At 46.2% G+C, this 16,367-nt stretch overlaps 1 protein-coding gene across 1 annotated transcript in view; it reads left to right on the top strand.

Moving 5' to 3' along the window:
• Positions 1-16,367, top strand: part of TSPAN7 (tetraspanin 7) — a 127,522-nt gene that overhangs the window by 100,299 nt on the left and 10,856 nt on the right. Inside the window, exons 2-5 of the mRNA XM_043458139.1 lie at positions 2,753-2,941; positions 7,158-7,232; positions 10,077-10,172; positions 12,031-12,186. Coding sequence (XP_043314074.1) covers positions 2,753-2,941; positions 7,158-7,232; positions 10,077-10,172; positions 12,031-12,186 — 516 coding nt within the window. The remainder of the gene's footprint in view (positions 1-2,752; positions 2,942-7,157; positions 7,233-10,076; positions 10,173-12,030; positions 12,187-16,367) is intronic.

Raw genomic sequence — 16,367 nt, 5'->3', positions numbered from 1 at the left:
CCCCTAAGGAGTAGGGTTGAATCTTCCATTTTGATTCTAGTGGATGAAAAGCATTCTGTTTCCCTTTGGATTAGTGTGGCAGAAAAGGTGTTCAAGGGAGGTACTTTCTTTAGCAACCACCAGGTGTCAGTAGAGGACTTGGAACTCTTGACAACAAATGTGTTCTTGGTTTTCCTAACTCACTAAGGCCATCCCTCTTTTGACTTTTCAAAGGCGGTAGACCTCCATTGGGCTGCTGTCTCCCAAATACTAGTGTCAAACACTTTCTCCTCAAAATTGCATCACATTCCTTCACCTTATAAAAGTAGCACAAATTTCTTGACCTTTTTCTACTTTAAAGATTTTATTTCTGTCTTTTACAGTGATGGTTCTCCAGAGTAGGGGTAGGGGAGATTCAACAAGCTCCGGTTGTTTCCACTGATCCCATTCCCCAAACTGCTGGAGCCCACTGTCAGCTGATATGGGGAAAGGTGGAGAGTCTGTTCTTTTTCCTGCACAAGGAAACAATTTGATGGTGGAGCTTGATGGCTCTAAACTGTAGAAGGAAGTGTCAAGAGAGAAAGTCCCGGAGATCCACTGGTCCAGGCATTTGATTTGCTGTGTAGCCTGTGTTCACTTACAGACATTAAGGAACGGTATGTTAATTGACAGGGGAAACCTTGGAGAGGCTGGTATTGATTTATTTCATACAGATTTTCTTCAGTTTCTCATCTTGCCTCCTCACTCTCTATTTATCTGTCTGTCTGTCTATCTACCTATCTGTGCTTACTTGCCTGCTAAGCCATTTCAGTCATGTCCGACTCTTTGCGACCCCATGGACGGTAGCCCACCAGACTCCTCTGTCCATGGGATTCTCTAGGCAAGAATACTGGAGTGGGTTGCCATTTCCTTCCCCAGGGGATCTTTCTGACCCAGGGATCAAACCCAGGTCTCCCGCATTGCAGGCAGATTTCTCTGTCTGACTTACTTCACTCCATATGATCATCTCTACTTCCATCCATTAGTTCATTCTTTTTATTATTTGCCTCCTCACTTGTCAAGTGGTAATAGATTTAGTAAAGTGAAGAATCTGTATGTTGCCGTGCCCTCCTTCAGTCCCAACCCAGGGATCGAACCCGCATCTCCTGGGGAGCACTTGTGGGTCATCAGGGGCTAGGGTGGGAGAAGGTGCAGAAGGGTTACCTTGGACACTCAGGCCTCTTTTCAAGCCTTATAAGATGTCAGAAGTGGTGGCAGTTGGAGGGATGTCAGTTCAAATGAGCTGCTCAGCTGTTGGTAAACTGAGGGAGAGACAGACTGGGAAGCTGGAGACACCAAGTCAGCAGCTGGCTTTAGTAGCTAAGGCTGCCAGGGTGCGTGGCCTGCAGGGGTTGGAGAGTCAGACATGATGCACAGCCCCAAGTCTATGCCCTGAAGTAAGTAAGGGCCCGACTGATGGACGGTTCTGTGGTTTAGTACACTGTGGGGATTTCCTTTGGGCCAATCAGAGCAATTTGACAAATCATATTATAGCTAACTCCAGGAACTATTCAGATTCTTCCGACGTTTTATAGTGAATGAAATATCACAAAGAAGGCAGCACATCAATAGGGATTCAAAAATACTTTCAAGATTTTGCTTCTGTAGAGATTTTTGTCATGATAGTCAATGAAGGTCACCTTGTTCTCGAAAACATCATACAGGATATCCTTAAAATATTCCATGAACACATGTGCCATTGAAGAGGTCAGCTGATGTTCTTACTGCGGCCGTGCCCAGCTATGTATTGGGCAGCAGCTCTCAGATCAGACCTGGGAAGGTGCTCAGACCTATATTAGGATGTACTTTCAAACACATCATTGACCTGACCCAGAGATTTTTACAGAAGGTAATGCCTGTGGCATCAATAATGTGGTGGTGTTATTTTTCAGTCACTCAGTTGTGTCCAACTCTTTGCAACCCTATGGACTGCAGTCCGCCAGGCTCCTCTGTTCATAGGATTTCCCAGGCAAGAATACTGGAGTGGGTTGCCATTTCCTCCTCCAGGGGATCTTCCCAACCCAGGGATCAAACCCACACCACCTGCATTGGCAAGAGGCTTCTTTACCACTGAATTACCAGGGAAGTCCAATAATGTGTTAAGCAGCTTTTTTTTTTTTTTTTTTAAGTTCTTTGATGTTGGCTTGGAGATCCAACCAGTCCATCCTAAAAGAGATCAGTCCTGGGTATTCATTGGAAGGACTGATGCTGAAGCTGAAACTCCAGTACTTTGGCCACCTCATGCGAAGAGTTGACTCATTGGAAAAGACCCTGATGCTGGGAGGGATTGGGGACAGGAAGAGAAGGGGACGACAGAGGATGAGATGGCTGGATGGCATCACCGACTTGGTGGACATGAGTTTGAGTAAACTCCGGGAGTTGGTAATGGACAGGGAAGCCTGGCGTGCTGCGACTCATGGGGTTGCAAAGAGTTGGACACGACTGAGTGAACTGAACTGAAACTGAATGTTGGCTTGACTTCCAGTTAACATGGTACCTGCCTATGGGATTGTGTAAGGGGCAGATCTAATTGTCCACAATCAGAGTGTCTTTCCTGTATGATGGCTTTGGCTCATGGCCTCTGGCCTTTCCCAGTGCTTCAGGGACTCCTACAACAAGTGTCTGCTTGTTCCCGGAAACTGGAGTCTGCAGAATCTAGCCACGTTGCTCGGTGTCGATTCTCATGTCTCTCAGCAGCAGTCTTACTGTCCCTTCTCCCTCCTGCCCTTTTCAGATCACTGGGGTGATCCTGCTGGCCGTTGGAGTCTGGGGCAAACTTACTCTGGGCACCTACATCTCCCTTATCGCCGAGAACTCCACAAATGCTCCCTATGTGCTCATCGGCACTGGCACCACCATCGTCGTGTTTGGCCTGTTTGGGTGCTTTGCCACATGCCGTGGTAGCCCATGGATGCTGAAACTGGTGAGTAGGTCACAACGGAATACTGCTTTCGGGTTCTGTTTTGTAAAAATGCAAATCACGTGAGAGCGAAGTGGCCCTTCTTGAAGCCACAGACGAGACCTTGATATTCATTGACTCTAATTTTAGTCCAGACTCTTACCTAACCTACCCTTTAGTCCCCTAGAGGGACAGACAAGCCCAGACACAGCCTGGCACAAAAAATCCAGTCCTGGTCCCCCGAGATAGGTGATGACAAAGCAGTGGCCAGCAGTTCCAATAAGCCATTTATAGCCATTTATAGCCATTTATAGCAAGATGGCCTGTTCTAGTTTTGAATTCAGTCTTAGAAATCTCCCAAAGTATGTGATGTGCAGCCTTGGTGGGTGAGGCAGCACCTTGAACATAAGCAGCCTTTCATGCCCAAGTTCCCAGTGGAGAAATACTTTTCTGCCTCCTTGAGCTTGGCTGTGCTCGGATGCACGGGCATGCTCTCCTCTACATCTGCGTCCCCTGGCTCCATGTGGTGGGAGCTGAACTAAGCCAGAGCTTCCCCACTCAATAGAGGGTTGATGTGGGACCAAATATTGGCTACCAGGATGTGGTAACAGGACAAACACAGCAGTGATGTTTCCCAAAGAGTAAGGCAGGCTGTTGAAAAACTGTTACTGCAAGTCTCAACTTTTTGGTAGACCAGTTGCCTAATTCTCTACTCTCTTGCCTGTTAATATGGAAGGTTTTCATAGATAAAAGTGACTTCCCTGGTGGCTTCAATGGTGAAGAGTCTGCCTGCAATGTAGGAGACCCAGGTTCAGTCCCTGGGTTGGGAAGAGCCCCTGGAGGAGGGCATGGCAACCCACAAGAATGCCAACCCATTCTTGCCTGGAAAATCCCATGGACAGAAGAGCCTGGTGGACTGCAGTCCATGGGATTGCAGAGTTGGACACAACTGAGTGACTAACACTTTCAATACTTTTCATAGATAAAAGGCCGCAAGAGGCTCTCCTCAAAAGACAACTTTATTTAAAGGGATTTCTCTCAGACTTCTTGTTCTCTGAAAAGGGAGAGTGGAGATTCCATGAGTGCTATGTTGCCTGTCCTTTCTTGTTTAGCCCTAGATTGTAGTAACCCTTAATACCATCTAGTGACAGATATGGTGTGAAGATGATTCACTCCAAAGGACCCATCTTCCTGGTCTCTTTGTTGACAGCCTCATGGAGGCTGTGCTTGATTTGGCCACTTTCTGCCCTGCAGACCATGCAAGAAGCTGATACCTGGCCACCACTGATCCTCCAGGTTGGTGGAAAAGCCGTAGTGAGGCACTTCTGCTGCTGTCACCTCCACTAGCACCCCAAGTCAACCTTCAGTTCTTACAGGCACTAGTGTTTCCTTTGGTCTAGGGTTGGTAGTCTTCAACTTTGATCCATATCTAAGTCACCTGGGCAGCTTTTTAAAAACACCTCTGCTAGGGACCCACCCCCAGCCAGTGGAATCAGAATCTCTGGTGGTGAGGGTCTGGCCACATATTTTCTGAAAGTTCTCCAGGGGGGCGCTATTGCACAGCCAGGGCTGAGACCCTCTTCCTGGGTACAGTGATTAGCAAGGGGAGAATTAACTTCAGAGGCACAGAAAAGAGAGACCTCTGCAATTCCACCTGTCCAGACAAGAAGGGAAGAGACCTGGAGGCCCTGACAGGCCCTGACACTAACTGGCTTAAGTCTTGACGGCAAGGATGTAACCTCTTTGGGCCTCTGTCCCCATTTATGAAAGAACACTATAGGACTAAATCACCAAGGTTTCTTCCAGCTTAAAGACTATGACTGAAGCAGAACAGGGCATGCAACAATGGAACAGTTGCACTCTGGCCTCTTCTGAAGGTGGTTTCACAGCACGCTTCCATTTTCTCCTAACACTTGTGAGCTTACTGACAAGCAAGCCTTTTGGGGAGTAGAGAAGTTTGGGGGTGGGGATTGGTCTTGATTCCAGTTTCCCGCTGTGTTGTCCTGTGGACGTACTACATTTTATTTATTCCTCACCACCACTGTGAAGTGCAGGTTGTATTTTCATATTACGTGGTAAAGACTTGGAGGTGTGTGTGAACCTTGTCCAGGTTCACACAACTAATGTGCACAGACCTGGGTTCGGAACCCAGAAAAGCTTCTTTCCAAAGCCAGGACTGTTTCTACTGCAGTATTTTTCATTTGGAGAAAACTTGAACCCTACCACCTGAATGTAATGCAGGCTGTCCCCAGTAGACCTTTTGAAGGAGCAACAGCTCTTCTCTGGAAGCTTCCAGAAGCAGAGAAGCTCCCAGGGATGCGAAACTGCTGATCTAGCTGAGCAGAGCAGAAGTCACTTGATTAACTGTCTCTCTAGAATGTTACAGTCCTCATTTAACCTCATTAATTGCAAAACAACTAAAAATCACTATTTTCACTTTATGGAGGCTCAGAGCAGTGGCCTGTTGCCTAACAGTTACTCCACAACATGGCCAGGACTCCAATCCAGGAGGATTTCTGACCACAGAGTCAAAAGTTGTTCTTCCCACCTGCCTCCTAACAATTACTCTCTCACAGTACTGTCTCATGGAGTCTAGGCCTGGGGTGAGACTCTCCCTAGAGTAAAGGGTGTTTCTAATTGTGCACTGTACCAAGTTGAGAGAGGAGGTTGTATACATGGAGCCTTCATTTCATTACTGTGTTTTTGGTAGTGCCTGTGCTTTCAATGTGCAGAGAGACTAACTGGCATTTTAAGGCTGTATTTCCTCCTTTGAATATAGATGCCCCTAGCAGAGAAAAATAATTTATGATCCTGTGCACAGATGTGTACTTTACAAGTAAGCAATATGGCCATGTGCAGGGTACCCAAATTCCAGGGCATCACCAAGGACCATTCCCAACATTTGGGACTGGTGTATTTCATTTCAGGATGAGAAGAAGCAGATTGTAAGACATATGCCTCGTAGGAAAGGAATCAATTCTCTTTCCTTTTATCTGCTTTTCAAAGTCACAAAAATGGAAAGCTTTAATGTCTTGTAAGTACCGTGTAATATCCCTGAACTTGGGCACGCATGCTCACGTGCATGCACACACATACACACACACATACACACAATCGCCTTGGAAAGTACAAGAAGCATGAAATGTATAAGAAGCAGTGAGGGTTTTCGATGCTTGCAAACATTATTTGTCAGTAGCATAGCCGATTTGCTTTTCAAAAGGCTATGGAGTCCGCAGAACACAGAGGTAAGAGGCCCATCGCTGCAGGGGCTGCATTCAGGGCAGAGAGAGGAAGGATATCATGTCGCCTGTGCATATTCCAGCCGCTCTGACAAAGGAAGGGGGTTTGAAGCCACTTGGTAGGAGGTGTGCTTAAGGAAATGGAAGGGGATGCCCGAAGGGAGTGAAGCAGCTGGGTCCCTTCGTGACTGGGTTCTCACACAAAGGGCTGTAGCATAGAAGAGAAGTTGGGCTGCTTCTGGTGTCTCCTGAAGGCAGATCTGACTCCAACCAGTGGAAGTTACAAGGAGGCCCACTGTGGCCAAGGGGAAGAAGGCTTTCTAGCAATCGAAACAGTTTAAAACCTGAATGCGCTGCCAGCAATGGGCAGGTGGTGGGAGTGTTCTCAACTTGCAGACTCCAAGTGACCTTGATGAAGAATGTGGTATAAAGGGCTCATGCCCCCCTCCCCCAGCCCTCTCTACCTCGAGGAGCCTAACATGAAGAACAGAGGATGAGAAAAGTGAAAGTGTTCATCGCTCAGTCATGTCTGACTCTTTATGACCCCATTGACTGTAGCCCACCAGGCTCCTCTGTCCATGGAATTCTCCAGGCAAGAATACTGGAGTGGGTTGCCATTTCCTTCTCTGGGGGATCTTCCTTACCCAGGGATTGAACCCAAGTCTCCTGCATTGCAGGTGGATTCTTTGCTATCTGAGTCACAGTAATGGATACTTAGTTGTAAAAAGCCTTTCCAGATTTCTCCTGGTGGAGCCAACCTGAGAGGCCTGATGTTGGTCCCTGGATGCCCATGTGCCCCCAAATGCTTATATGTATTGAATAGATGCAAGCTAACATGGAGGGTCGTGTGGGGACATCTGGAGAAGGGGATTTTCCCACTTTTCCACCTAGGGAATAGAATAACTTGTCTAATTCCCTCTGACAAGAAGGAACTTAGTCCAAGGAGGCAGTCTCCTCCCTCCCACCATATCTGACGGTGTCCATGTCCACTTGCCTTGTAGTACGCCATGTTTCTGTCTCTGGTGTTTCTGGCTGAGCTCGTGGCTGGCATTTCAGGGTTCGTGTTTCGTCATGAGGTGAGTATACACCAAGTGGAGAACTCAGTTCTCTCTGGGGGGAGACTTTTGAAACCTCTTGGAATGTGTAAAGGGTACAGAGAGGCTAGCTGACATCTCCAGTGATATTTGCTAGTTTCCAAATGCCACCTACTGTGAGCTGAAACACCCAGAAAATTCTACATGCAGGAATTTCACCAAATCTGAAACCTTACTTGTTGACCCTCACTGTTTCTTTATTTAGCTGCGACATAAAAGGATTCTCTGGCTTGTTTTAAAACAGTGACCTTCCATTTAGGTTTAATACCTTAAAAGCTGCTGCAGTGAGGCATGAATGTGTGTCTGTATATCAGGATTTCTCAGAGGGCAAAGGCAAACCAGATGAGTTGTTTGCCAAAGACAAAGTGCTCCATTTCCCCAAAGCAGCCTGTGCTCTCCTGTCTGCTCCCCAGAGTCCCTGCACAGCGCCCCCTGCCCACCGGGGTAAAGTCTACACCCCAGTGGTGAGGAGCCCTGTGGCTTTGCTTGGTGGTATGGGGAAAAGGAGAGAAGACAGTCATGATTGAAAGCCCCTACAGCTGCACTTTGTTTTCCATTTACATGTAAAATTTGAGATTTCTGCAGCTGGTGGAAAATCATTTTAAATCCTGTTTGGTGATCATAACTGCCCGTTTCAAGGATACTGCCAGCTGTCCTATGTCACGTGTGGCCATCTTTCCATGTACCATCACTGAGGCTGCTCTAGACAATGTAGAGATGCTAATGCAGAGACGGGATGCCCTCATACGATCTGTAGCCACTGCAGTATCACTTTTCAGGTGTATATGCTGATGAGAGGTCAGAAAGTGTATATGCTACAAGAAATTCTGATTCTAACCCCCCTCCCCAAATTCATTATTGTCCCTTCTAAACCAGCTGTCCCCAACATTTTTGGCACCAAGGACCGATTTTGTGGAAGACAGTTCTTCCGTGGACTGAGGTTAGGGGGGTAGTTTCAGGATGATTCAAGCACATGACATCTATTGTGCACTTTATTTCTCATCTCATGCTGCCACTGATCTGACAGGAGGTACCAGTCCACAGCCCAGAGGTTGGGGACCCCTGCTATAGATAACAGTATAGATAGAAGCAGCTATACCTGTGTTAGGATGGAAAGAAATAGCAAGAGGGAGGTGAGAAAGACAGTGAGGTGGCATGTTTCTGGGGCTCCTGAATTCTGGCATCAGCTGCTCACAGGCCCTGCCTTTGTGCTTGGCCGAGTCTGGTGAGCCTGCCTTAGGCACTGCCCATGCCTTTCCCCTACTGCCCTGCTTTCGCCTTTACCAGACATGGCCTCTCAGATGCCAAGGCGGACTTCTAGAACTGTTTCATGTGGGTGCTGCATTCAAAGTTCGACCCCCCATTCTTATTCTCAGCTGAGGTAAAACCTGATGAATTCAGGTTTTACCTGAATTCAGCCTTGAATTCATTTACCTGAATTCATTTACCTGAATTTCAGCCTTGACAGCCCAAGAGGTGCCCCCAATGCCTGTGTGAACCCCAGGCCCAGCTCCCTCCCATGTGCTGTTGGGACTGGGTTCCATGTAGGGGTTTACCCCTCATGGTTCCTGATATGTAGGACCTGAACCTGCTCAGCTGCCTAAACTCTTTTCACTGAAAAAAAAAATACAGTGGGAAGGGGTGGCTGAGGGTTGCAACACCACTCTTTGGTCACCAGTAGTGGTCTTCAGTTTGGCAAACACATATGATGAATGTGAAATACACATGGTGAACACATAGGCAAACACATATGATGAGAATAGGTCACAACCTGGCGGTGTTGACTGAGAAGGGTATAGTAAAGGAAGTACAATGTGCAGGCAGGGCAGCAGTGGGTTGTTTCTTCATCAGGAGTCCTCAAAATGGTCCAGGCTCAAGCCTGTGTAGACATGCCCATGCCTCAGAGACAGTGCACATGCAGTAAAACAAGAGGACACAACTGGATGTGGTGACCGCCTTGACTTAGGAACTCCCTGTGGAGTTTTTTTTTTTTTTTTAATCTCTTGTAACTGTCCCATGGGCATAGTGTCCAGTATTTCAGCAAGGAACATGCCTTGCTAGAAGAGTCTCCATGTTTAGCCCTAAACTTCCTGCCAGGTAATAATTGTCATTTGCTCTCCTCTAGGCCTGAGTCATTTCACCAATCAGGGGGCAGTTTTTTTTTTTTTACCATAAGCAGGGTTGCTTGGTAACACAGTCTGATGCTCCACCTTCCCTGTTTCCAGGGAAACAGAACATGAAAGTTAACCCAAGGTCAAATGTGTTCACAGAGGAGAAAGGGTTTGGTTAACTATTTATTAACAAGTAAAGTCCATGTCCTTTAGCCTTTATTTTTTATTTCAGTAAAGACAGGTAAGTGAAAGCTGGTTTTGCCTCACTCCTGTATGGGAGACCAGGGGTCTGATTTGAGTCAAAATATCAGTCTTTCCACCTCTCCTTAACCCCTTCCCCGCCAATGGCTTCTTTGTCATTCTTCTGAGAAAGGGCAGAAAAAAGTCATAGAAAGAAGGATAGTCATTAACCAATTCAAAGAAAATAACTAAAAAACCATCAGAGCCCTTTCTGAATCTGACTGACCACTTTCAGTGGCTCATTTAACTAGGCAGGGTTCCTCTGAATTGGGGGTAATGGAAACAATTTGTTTAAACTCCTGAGCTGATAAACCTCTTGGTGAATTTTCTGAGCTCTTCTATCTCAGAAAAAAGGCATCCCCTTCCTGGCCTACATTTATTCAGAAGAAGCTATTTTGAGGGTGTAAGTTGGTATAAATCTATGTCCACCTGGGCCGCAGTAGACTGGAACCCCATCCCTCATTGTCTTCCCTAGATCAAGGACACCTTCCTGAGGACTTACACGGACGCCATGCAGAATTACAATGGCAACGATGAGAGGAGCCGGGCGGTGGACCACGTGCAGCGCAGTGTAAGTTCCAGCAAGGAAGTGGGGCTTGCAACTGCCTGCGAGGTTGGGGGACTTGTGGGCTGCCGGTGACACTGGACCGGCAGTGTTTGCGGTTGATCCCCACTCCCCACCTCTTGGCTCACTTCCCTTTCCAAGAGTGGACATCCATACTTGTTCAGGGTCCAGTGATCCAGGTAATTAGTATCAAGGAGCACTCCTATCTGGTTTGCTTTGCAGCTGTAAGGATGTGAGCATCCCAAGGAGAGCAGAGCTAGTTTGCCCTTAAAATTGCCATATGTAAAATAGATAACCAATGGGAATTTGCTGCATGACTCAGGGAACTCAAACAGGGGGTCTGAAATAACCTAGAGGGTGCAGTGAGATGGGAGGTGGGAGGGACGTTCAAGAGGGAGGGGACATATGTATACTTATGGCTGATTCAAGTTGGTGTTTGGCAGAAATCAACACAATTCTGTAAAGCAATTGTTGTTCAGTCACTCAGTTGTGTCTGACTCTTTGCAACCCCATGGACTGCAGCATGCCAGGCCTCTCTGTCCATCACCAACTCCCAGAACCTCCCCAAACTCATGTCCATTGAGTCAGTGATGCCATGCAACCATCTCAGCCTCTCTTGTCCCCTTCTCCTCCTGCCTTCAATCTTTCCCAGCATCAGGGTCTTTTCTAATCAGTCAGCTCTTCGCCTCAGGTGGCCAAAGTATTGGAGCTTCAACATCAGCATCAGTAAAGCAATTATCCTTCAATTAAAAAATAAATTAAAAAAAACATCTTAAGCCTTGGAAAGGAGGTAGGCACTCAGTGTAGAACCACCTTACTTTGAGTTGCCTCCCTAAGACCAGCCTTCTGGAAATGGTGTCTTGAGGCTGGGCAGAGAACTCAGTTGAGCTGCATTCGTGGGCTTGGGGGCTACAGTGGGCATGGGGTGGGGAGATCTCAGAGAAACTGGGGATCTGGCACGCATGTGAATGGCTTAGGCTGAGTGGTGATCTTTACAGGGGATATGAGGAAAGTAGGTGTCCCATCAGGATCACTTAGAGAAGTTCTTATTTTTTATGTTTCTGGTTATTTATTTTGGTAGGATTTCAAATCTACCCAGAAAAATTGCAAGGATAGTACAAGGAGCTGAACGCCTTTTACCCAAATTCACCAACTGATGATATGTTTTGCTCCATGTGCTTCCCTATCTTCTGTGTCAGCAGTTGGCATATCTTTGCTGTAAAGGGTCAAGCAGGAATTATTTTAGGCTTTGAAGGCCATGCAGCCCATCACAGCCACTCACTTCTGCTTTTGGAGCACGAAAGCCTCCCCAGACAACATGTAACACATAGGCATGTCTGTGTCCCAATAAAACTTGATTTATAAGACCAGGTAGCTGGGGGGTTGTGGTTTACCCACACCAGCTCTCTTCCTCCATGTGCATCTTTTTCTGCTCAAAACCACTTATGTACCTGTTAGTGCAGATCCTGGGGGACAGCTTTGTAAAAGATTTTTGTCTCAGCTCCCTATCGACCATCTCGATTCAGTTGATCTCTATATCAGTCTCTTTAGCAGTGCCCAGTCACACGCTAGCTCATTTTGGTGCTTAGCCAGGCCAGAGAGCAGCTCTTTGGCTTTGTGGAGGTCATAAGGAAACCAACATGACATATCATCTAGAACTCACTTCCTTCGCTGAGTTCACACGGGCTGGTCAGTAAGTAGAATTGTTAGCGGCGTTTCAGCACATCTTGGCTCATCAAAGCTGTGCCTGTCGCCGCAGAGCCTGGGCCCATGTTTTTCTTTTAAAAGCTGCAAGGCACTAAGTGCGGAGACCACAGTGCCTTTGATGTGCCACCCTTAATTCTTTTCCTTTCCCTGTTAACAGCTGAGCTGCTGTGGCGTGCAGAACTATACCAACTGGAGCCCCAGCCCCTACTTCCTGGAGCACGGCATCCCCCCGAGCTGCTGCATGAATGACACCGATTGCAACCCCCAGGATCTGCACAACCTGACTGTCGCCGCCACTAAAGTGAACCAGAAGGTACTCGCTCCCTCTCGGCCCCAATGGGACTCAGTGGTGAACATCTGCAGAGGGCTTTTTTTGTCTCTGTGACATGATGACAAATAGGTTAGAAATGGTCATCTTGGAGAGAGTCAAGAATCTTCCTCTGTGGTTCTTTCTGGGCAGGGAGAGGCCCTGGGCGCCCCACTTCTGAAGGAGAAAGCTGTGCCTCTGCTCGCCTCGCATTCCTGTCCCTCAGCAAGACTCTCCGAGGCATAGTTAGGAAGGGTTTGCAAGTGGTTCCTGTTAACCCTGATGCTGATGTCAGGGAACACTGCCTTTCTTCTTTCTGGGTGTCTGTCTTCTGCTTAATATACCTTCAAAACATGAAATTGTTCCCAGCTGGGTGCCAGTCCTCAGCGGAAAGAGGGAGTCGAGTTGACAGACAGCATGTGGTTCTGCAAGGGGGGGGCTTGATTTTAGGGACGTCACTGCTATAGGAAAAGAAATCAACGACTTCAATTCAGCTCACTGTCAACATCCTGACTCCTAAAGAAATTAGAGAGAGGAAAAAGCTGTCTAAGAGAAATCTGAAAGTTAGTACATAGTAGAAATGAGGGAAATGAAATTTAGGTAGTCAGAGGAAAAGGAAAATCAATTCTGTATTCCATTCTGAGGACATGGTACAGCTGTGTGTGAGGACCATCTCTGTTTTTAAAGATTTAGAGAAATGCCATATAGAAAATATGTTTTGGTGAAACAAAAGGGAGAAAAACCCTACTGTTGAGTTTATCCATGGTTATGCCACCATCAGGTAAAGCTTTTCTTTTCTTACTAAGGTCAAGTGAAGATCTTCAAAATCCTATGGGATCTGGGCCAACTACTGAATAATTCACAGAAAATAGCCATCCTTTCAGGATTTGAATGTAGAAAGATAGTTTCTATAATTTACCCATGTAATGTCGATACCTGTAGCAGAAGTGCTACAAGGTATTGTTGCCATTCTAGAAGCTCAATTTGTCATTCTGGGCTTATTACTTTCTGTCGGTGTGGTGAGGTAAGATGTTCCGTACAGACAGCTGCTTGTCTGAGCTAAGAGGACATCTGTTCTGACTGGAATTTTTGAGGCTTTCCTCACCTCTTGACCGTGAGGTGACTCCTGGTTTCTTCCTGGACGCCTCCACTAATCACCTATCTGTCATTATGCTGCCATTGTATGCAGTGCTGAGCCGACCCGGCCCTCAGTGGATGCTCCAATGTATAAAAGACAAGATGTGCTTTATGGCCATGAGATATTGGTACAGCAGAGCCTCAGGAGATCCTTTGGAGATACAGCAGTCATCACTCTTGAGAAAAGCCTTTTTTAAAAAAAAATTTCACTCAAACTACTTCTTTTGTGAAAGTTGAGGACTTCGAAGTCAGGACCACAGGGCTGGCATCAGACTGCAGTTAAGTTCTGTCTCAGCCACTTGCTGGTCATGTGATCTTGATCAAGTTACTGCAGCCTTGCTTTTCTCATCTGTAAAATGGAGAGAATAATTCTTGCCCCTTAGGGTTGATAGGATTGAATGAGATAAAGTGTCTAAAGCACAGTTCATGGTAGAGAGTAAGGATAAGAACATTTTAACTGTCATGTTAAATGGTAGCTGTGGTGTCAATGTCATGACAATGACAGTGACATCTATCTTGCACTCTACCACACTGTGCCTTTCATTAGAAATGATGTAGCAGGTCCTCGGAGCCAGGGTCTTTTGTTTGTATTCAAAAGCAAGTTTAGAGGCAGCTTCTATAGTGCATCTCTCTAATCCTGACAGTGATTTCCAGAAAGAAAGATTGGGGAGCATTTTTTTCACTCTACTGACAACCTACAAACTGACCTCGCTCTCAGCACCATCCCCCCAATCCTACTTTACATTTTCCTGAACATCTCAAGATACCTCGAAGAGGTACTTTTCCCTCACTTCCTGTTTACTCTCCTATCTGGCTCCCTCTCTGGAGAAAAGTGAGTGACAACTGAAATTGGCCTAGTTTAAGTTTCATTAGGTATTCTCATTGAATGCCCAGCTGAACTTTGAACTTCTCAGACAAATTACTTCCCAGGTCTGAGTCTCTTGACACCTTATCTATAAGAGGTAGGCGAGGGACCTCCCTGGTGGTCCAGTGGTTAAGAATCTGCCTTCCAATGCAGGACACAGGCATTTGATCCCTGGTTGGGGAACTGAGAGAAACTAAGATCCCACGTGCCATGGGGCATCTAAGCCTGCACATCACAGCTAAAGACCATGTGCCGCAATGAAGCCAATGGTGCCAAATAAACATATAAATATTTTTTTAAAGGCGATGCATATGGGGTGGGACAGTCTTGTCCAAATCACTGGAAGAGAGCAAGCAAAAGGTGAGAACAGTTAAGCAGGATATTTACTGTTTTGAGGACAGTTTTGGTTTTGCTACACATGATGATGAAATGTCCACAGGTTCAGTTAGCTAATAGCACTGACCAAGCCCCTCCCACCTAGGAATTCCTTGACAGTTTTTAAAGCCTCCAGGGCAAGAGGAAGACAGAAAGTTATTCTGAGATGCCTCCTCCCAGAGCCTACCTGGTAGCAGCTGTCTACTCTTGCTACCGAAATGCCTTTTACTTCCAGGTGTTTCCCATCAGAGACCCTGTTGATTTAGACTTGCTGAGAGGCTGAGCAAATTACCTGTGCTGTTTCTGGGTGTTTCTTAGGACACTTAGCAGGTCTCTGTGGCTGGATCTCACACTGGACAACCAGGCTTTCATTTTAAGACATGAAATGAGATCGTTATGGACAGATAAGATCGTGGTTTCCCGGAGAATTTAAGGTGGAAGGCAAACATGCACCGGGGTTGTAGGATCAAAGCAGTTTGGGCAGAGCTAGGCCAAGTCCTGGGAACTGGGCTTGTGGGTCCACAGAGTGAATGACAAGAAAAAACTGGAGACAGAAAGCATTTACTGCAACCTGGGTCTTGTATTGTTTAAACAACAAAGAAGCTAATCACATTCATCTTCTCATCTTAACTAACTCTCTTACTGCTATAATTTAATTGGTTCTTTCTTTGGAGTGAAAAGTAGTGGGGGAACTTAGAGAAGAGTGCTTCTCCAACTTTAATGGACATGTGAAACATCTAGAGGTATTGTTAACATTCGTGAAAAGTTGTTAAAAATGAGTGACCCCAGGATCTGATTCTGATTCAGTAGGTCTGGAGTGAGGCCTCAGATTCTGCATTTCTAACAAATTCCCCAGGAATACTGCTGCTGCTCATAGAAAACCCCACTTTGAGGAGCCAGATTTAAAAGGAATGATTTTGCCACAGTTGTGCTAATGCAAAGCCCTTACTTCATTTTTCTGGTTTCTCTTACCGGTTGGAATGGGCTTATCAAAAATAATGTAACTGACTGAATGGAGAAGAAATCATACTTTCAGTTCAGTTCAGTCGCTCAGTCGTGTCCGACTCTTTGCGACCACATGAATTGCAGCACGCCAGGCCTCCCTGTCCACCACCAACTTCCGGAGTTTACTCAAACCCATGTCCATCGAGTTGGTGATGCCATCCAGCCATCTCATCCTCTGTCATCCCCTTCTCCTCCTGCCCCCAATCCTTCCCAGCATTAGGGTCTTTTCCAATGAGTCACCTCTTCGCATGAGGTGGCCAAAGTATTGGAGTTTCAGCTTCAGCATCAGTCCTTCCAATGAACACCAGGACTGATCTCCTTTAGGATGGACTGGTTAGATCTTCTTGCAGTCCACGGGACTTTCAAGAGTCTTCTCCAACTCCACAGTTCAAAAGCATCAATTTTTCGGCGCTCAGCTTTCTTTATAGTCCAACTCTCACATCCATACATGACTACTGCAAAAACCGTAGCCTTGACTAGATGGACCTTTGTTGGCAAAGTAATGTCTCTGCTTTAAAATATGCTGTCTAGGTTGATCATAACTTTCCTTCCAAGGAAAACATATTCACCTTATGTGTAGAACTGAAGTTCACAGAAAAAAAACAAAACAAAACTCTATTCTAAAAACAAACCTTTTCCAAAATATTTTGCAGAGTAAGAAAATAGACCACTTGACTTCTTTCTGGTTTCTATTATTGGGCTTGTGCTTCTATATTTTGAGCTCATGTAACACTGGTGGTCTGAACTTCATCTCCCCACCTCCCCCACATCACTGTGGGGAGGAGATACAGCAGTGAACAATGAC

This window comes from Cervus canadensis, chromosome X, assembly GCF_019320065.1.
Source record: "Cervus canadensis isolate Bull #8, Minnesota chromosome X, ASM1932006v1, whole genome shotgun sequence".
NCBI classification, from domain to species: domain Eukaryota; kingdom Metazoa; phylum Chordata; class Mammalia; order Artiodactyla; family Cervidae; genus Cervus; species Cervus canadensis.
This window is presented reverse-complemented; position numbering and strand designations above follow the sequence as displayed.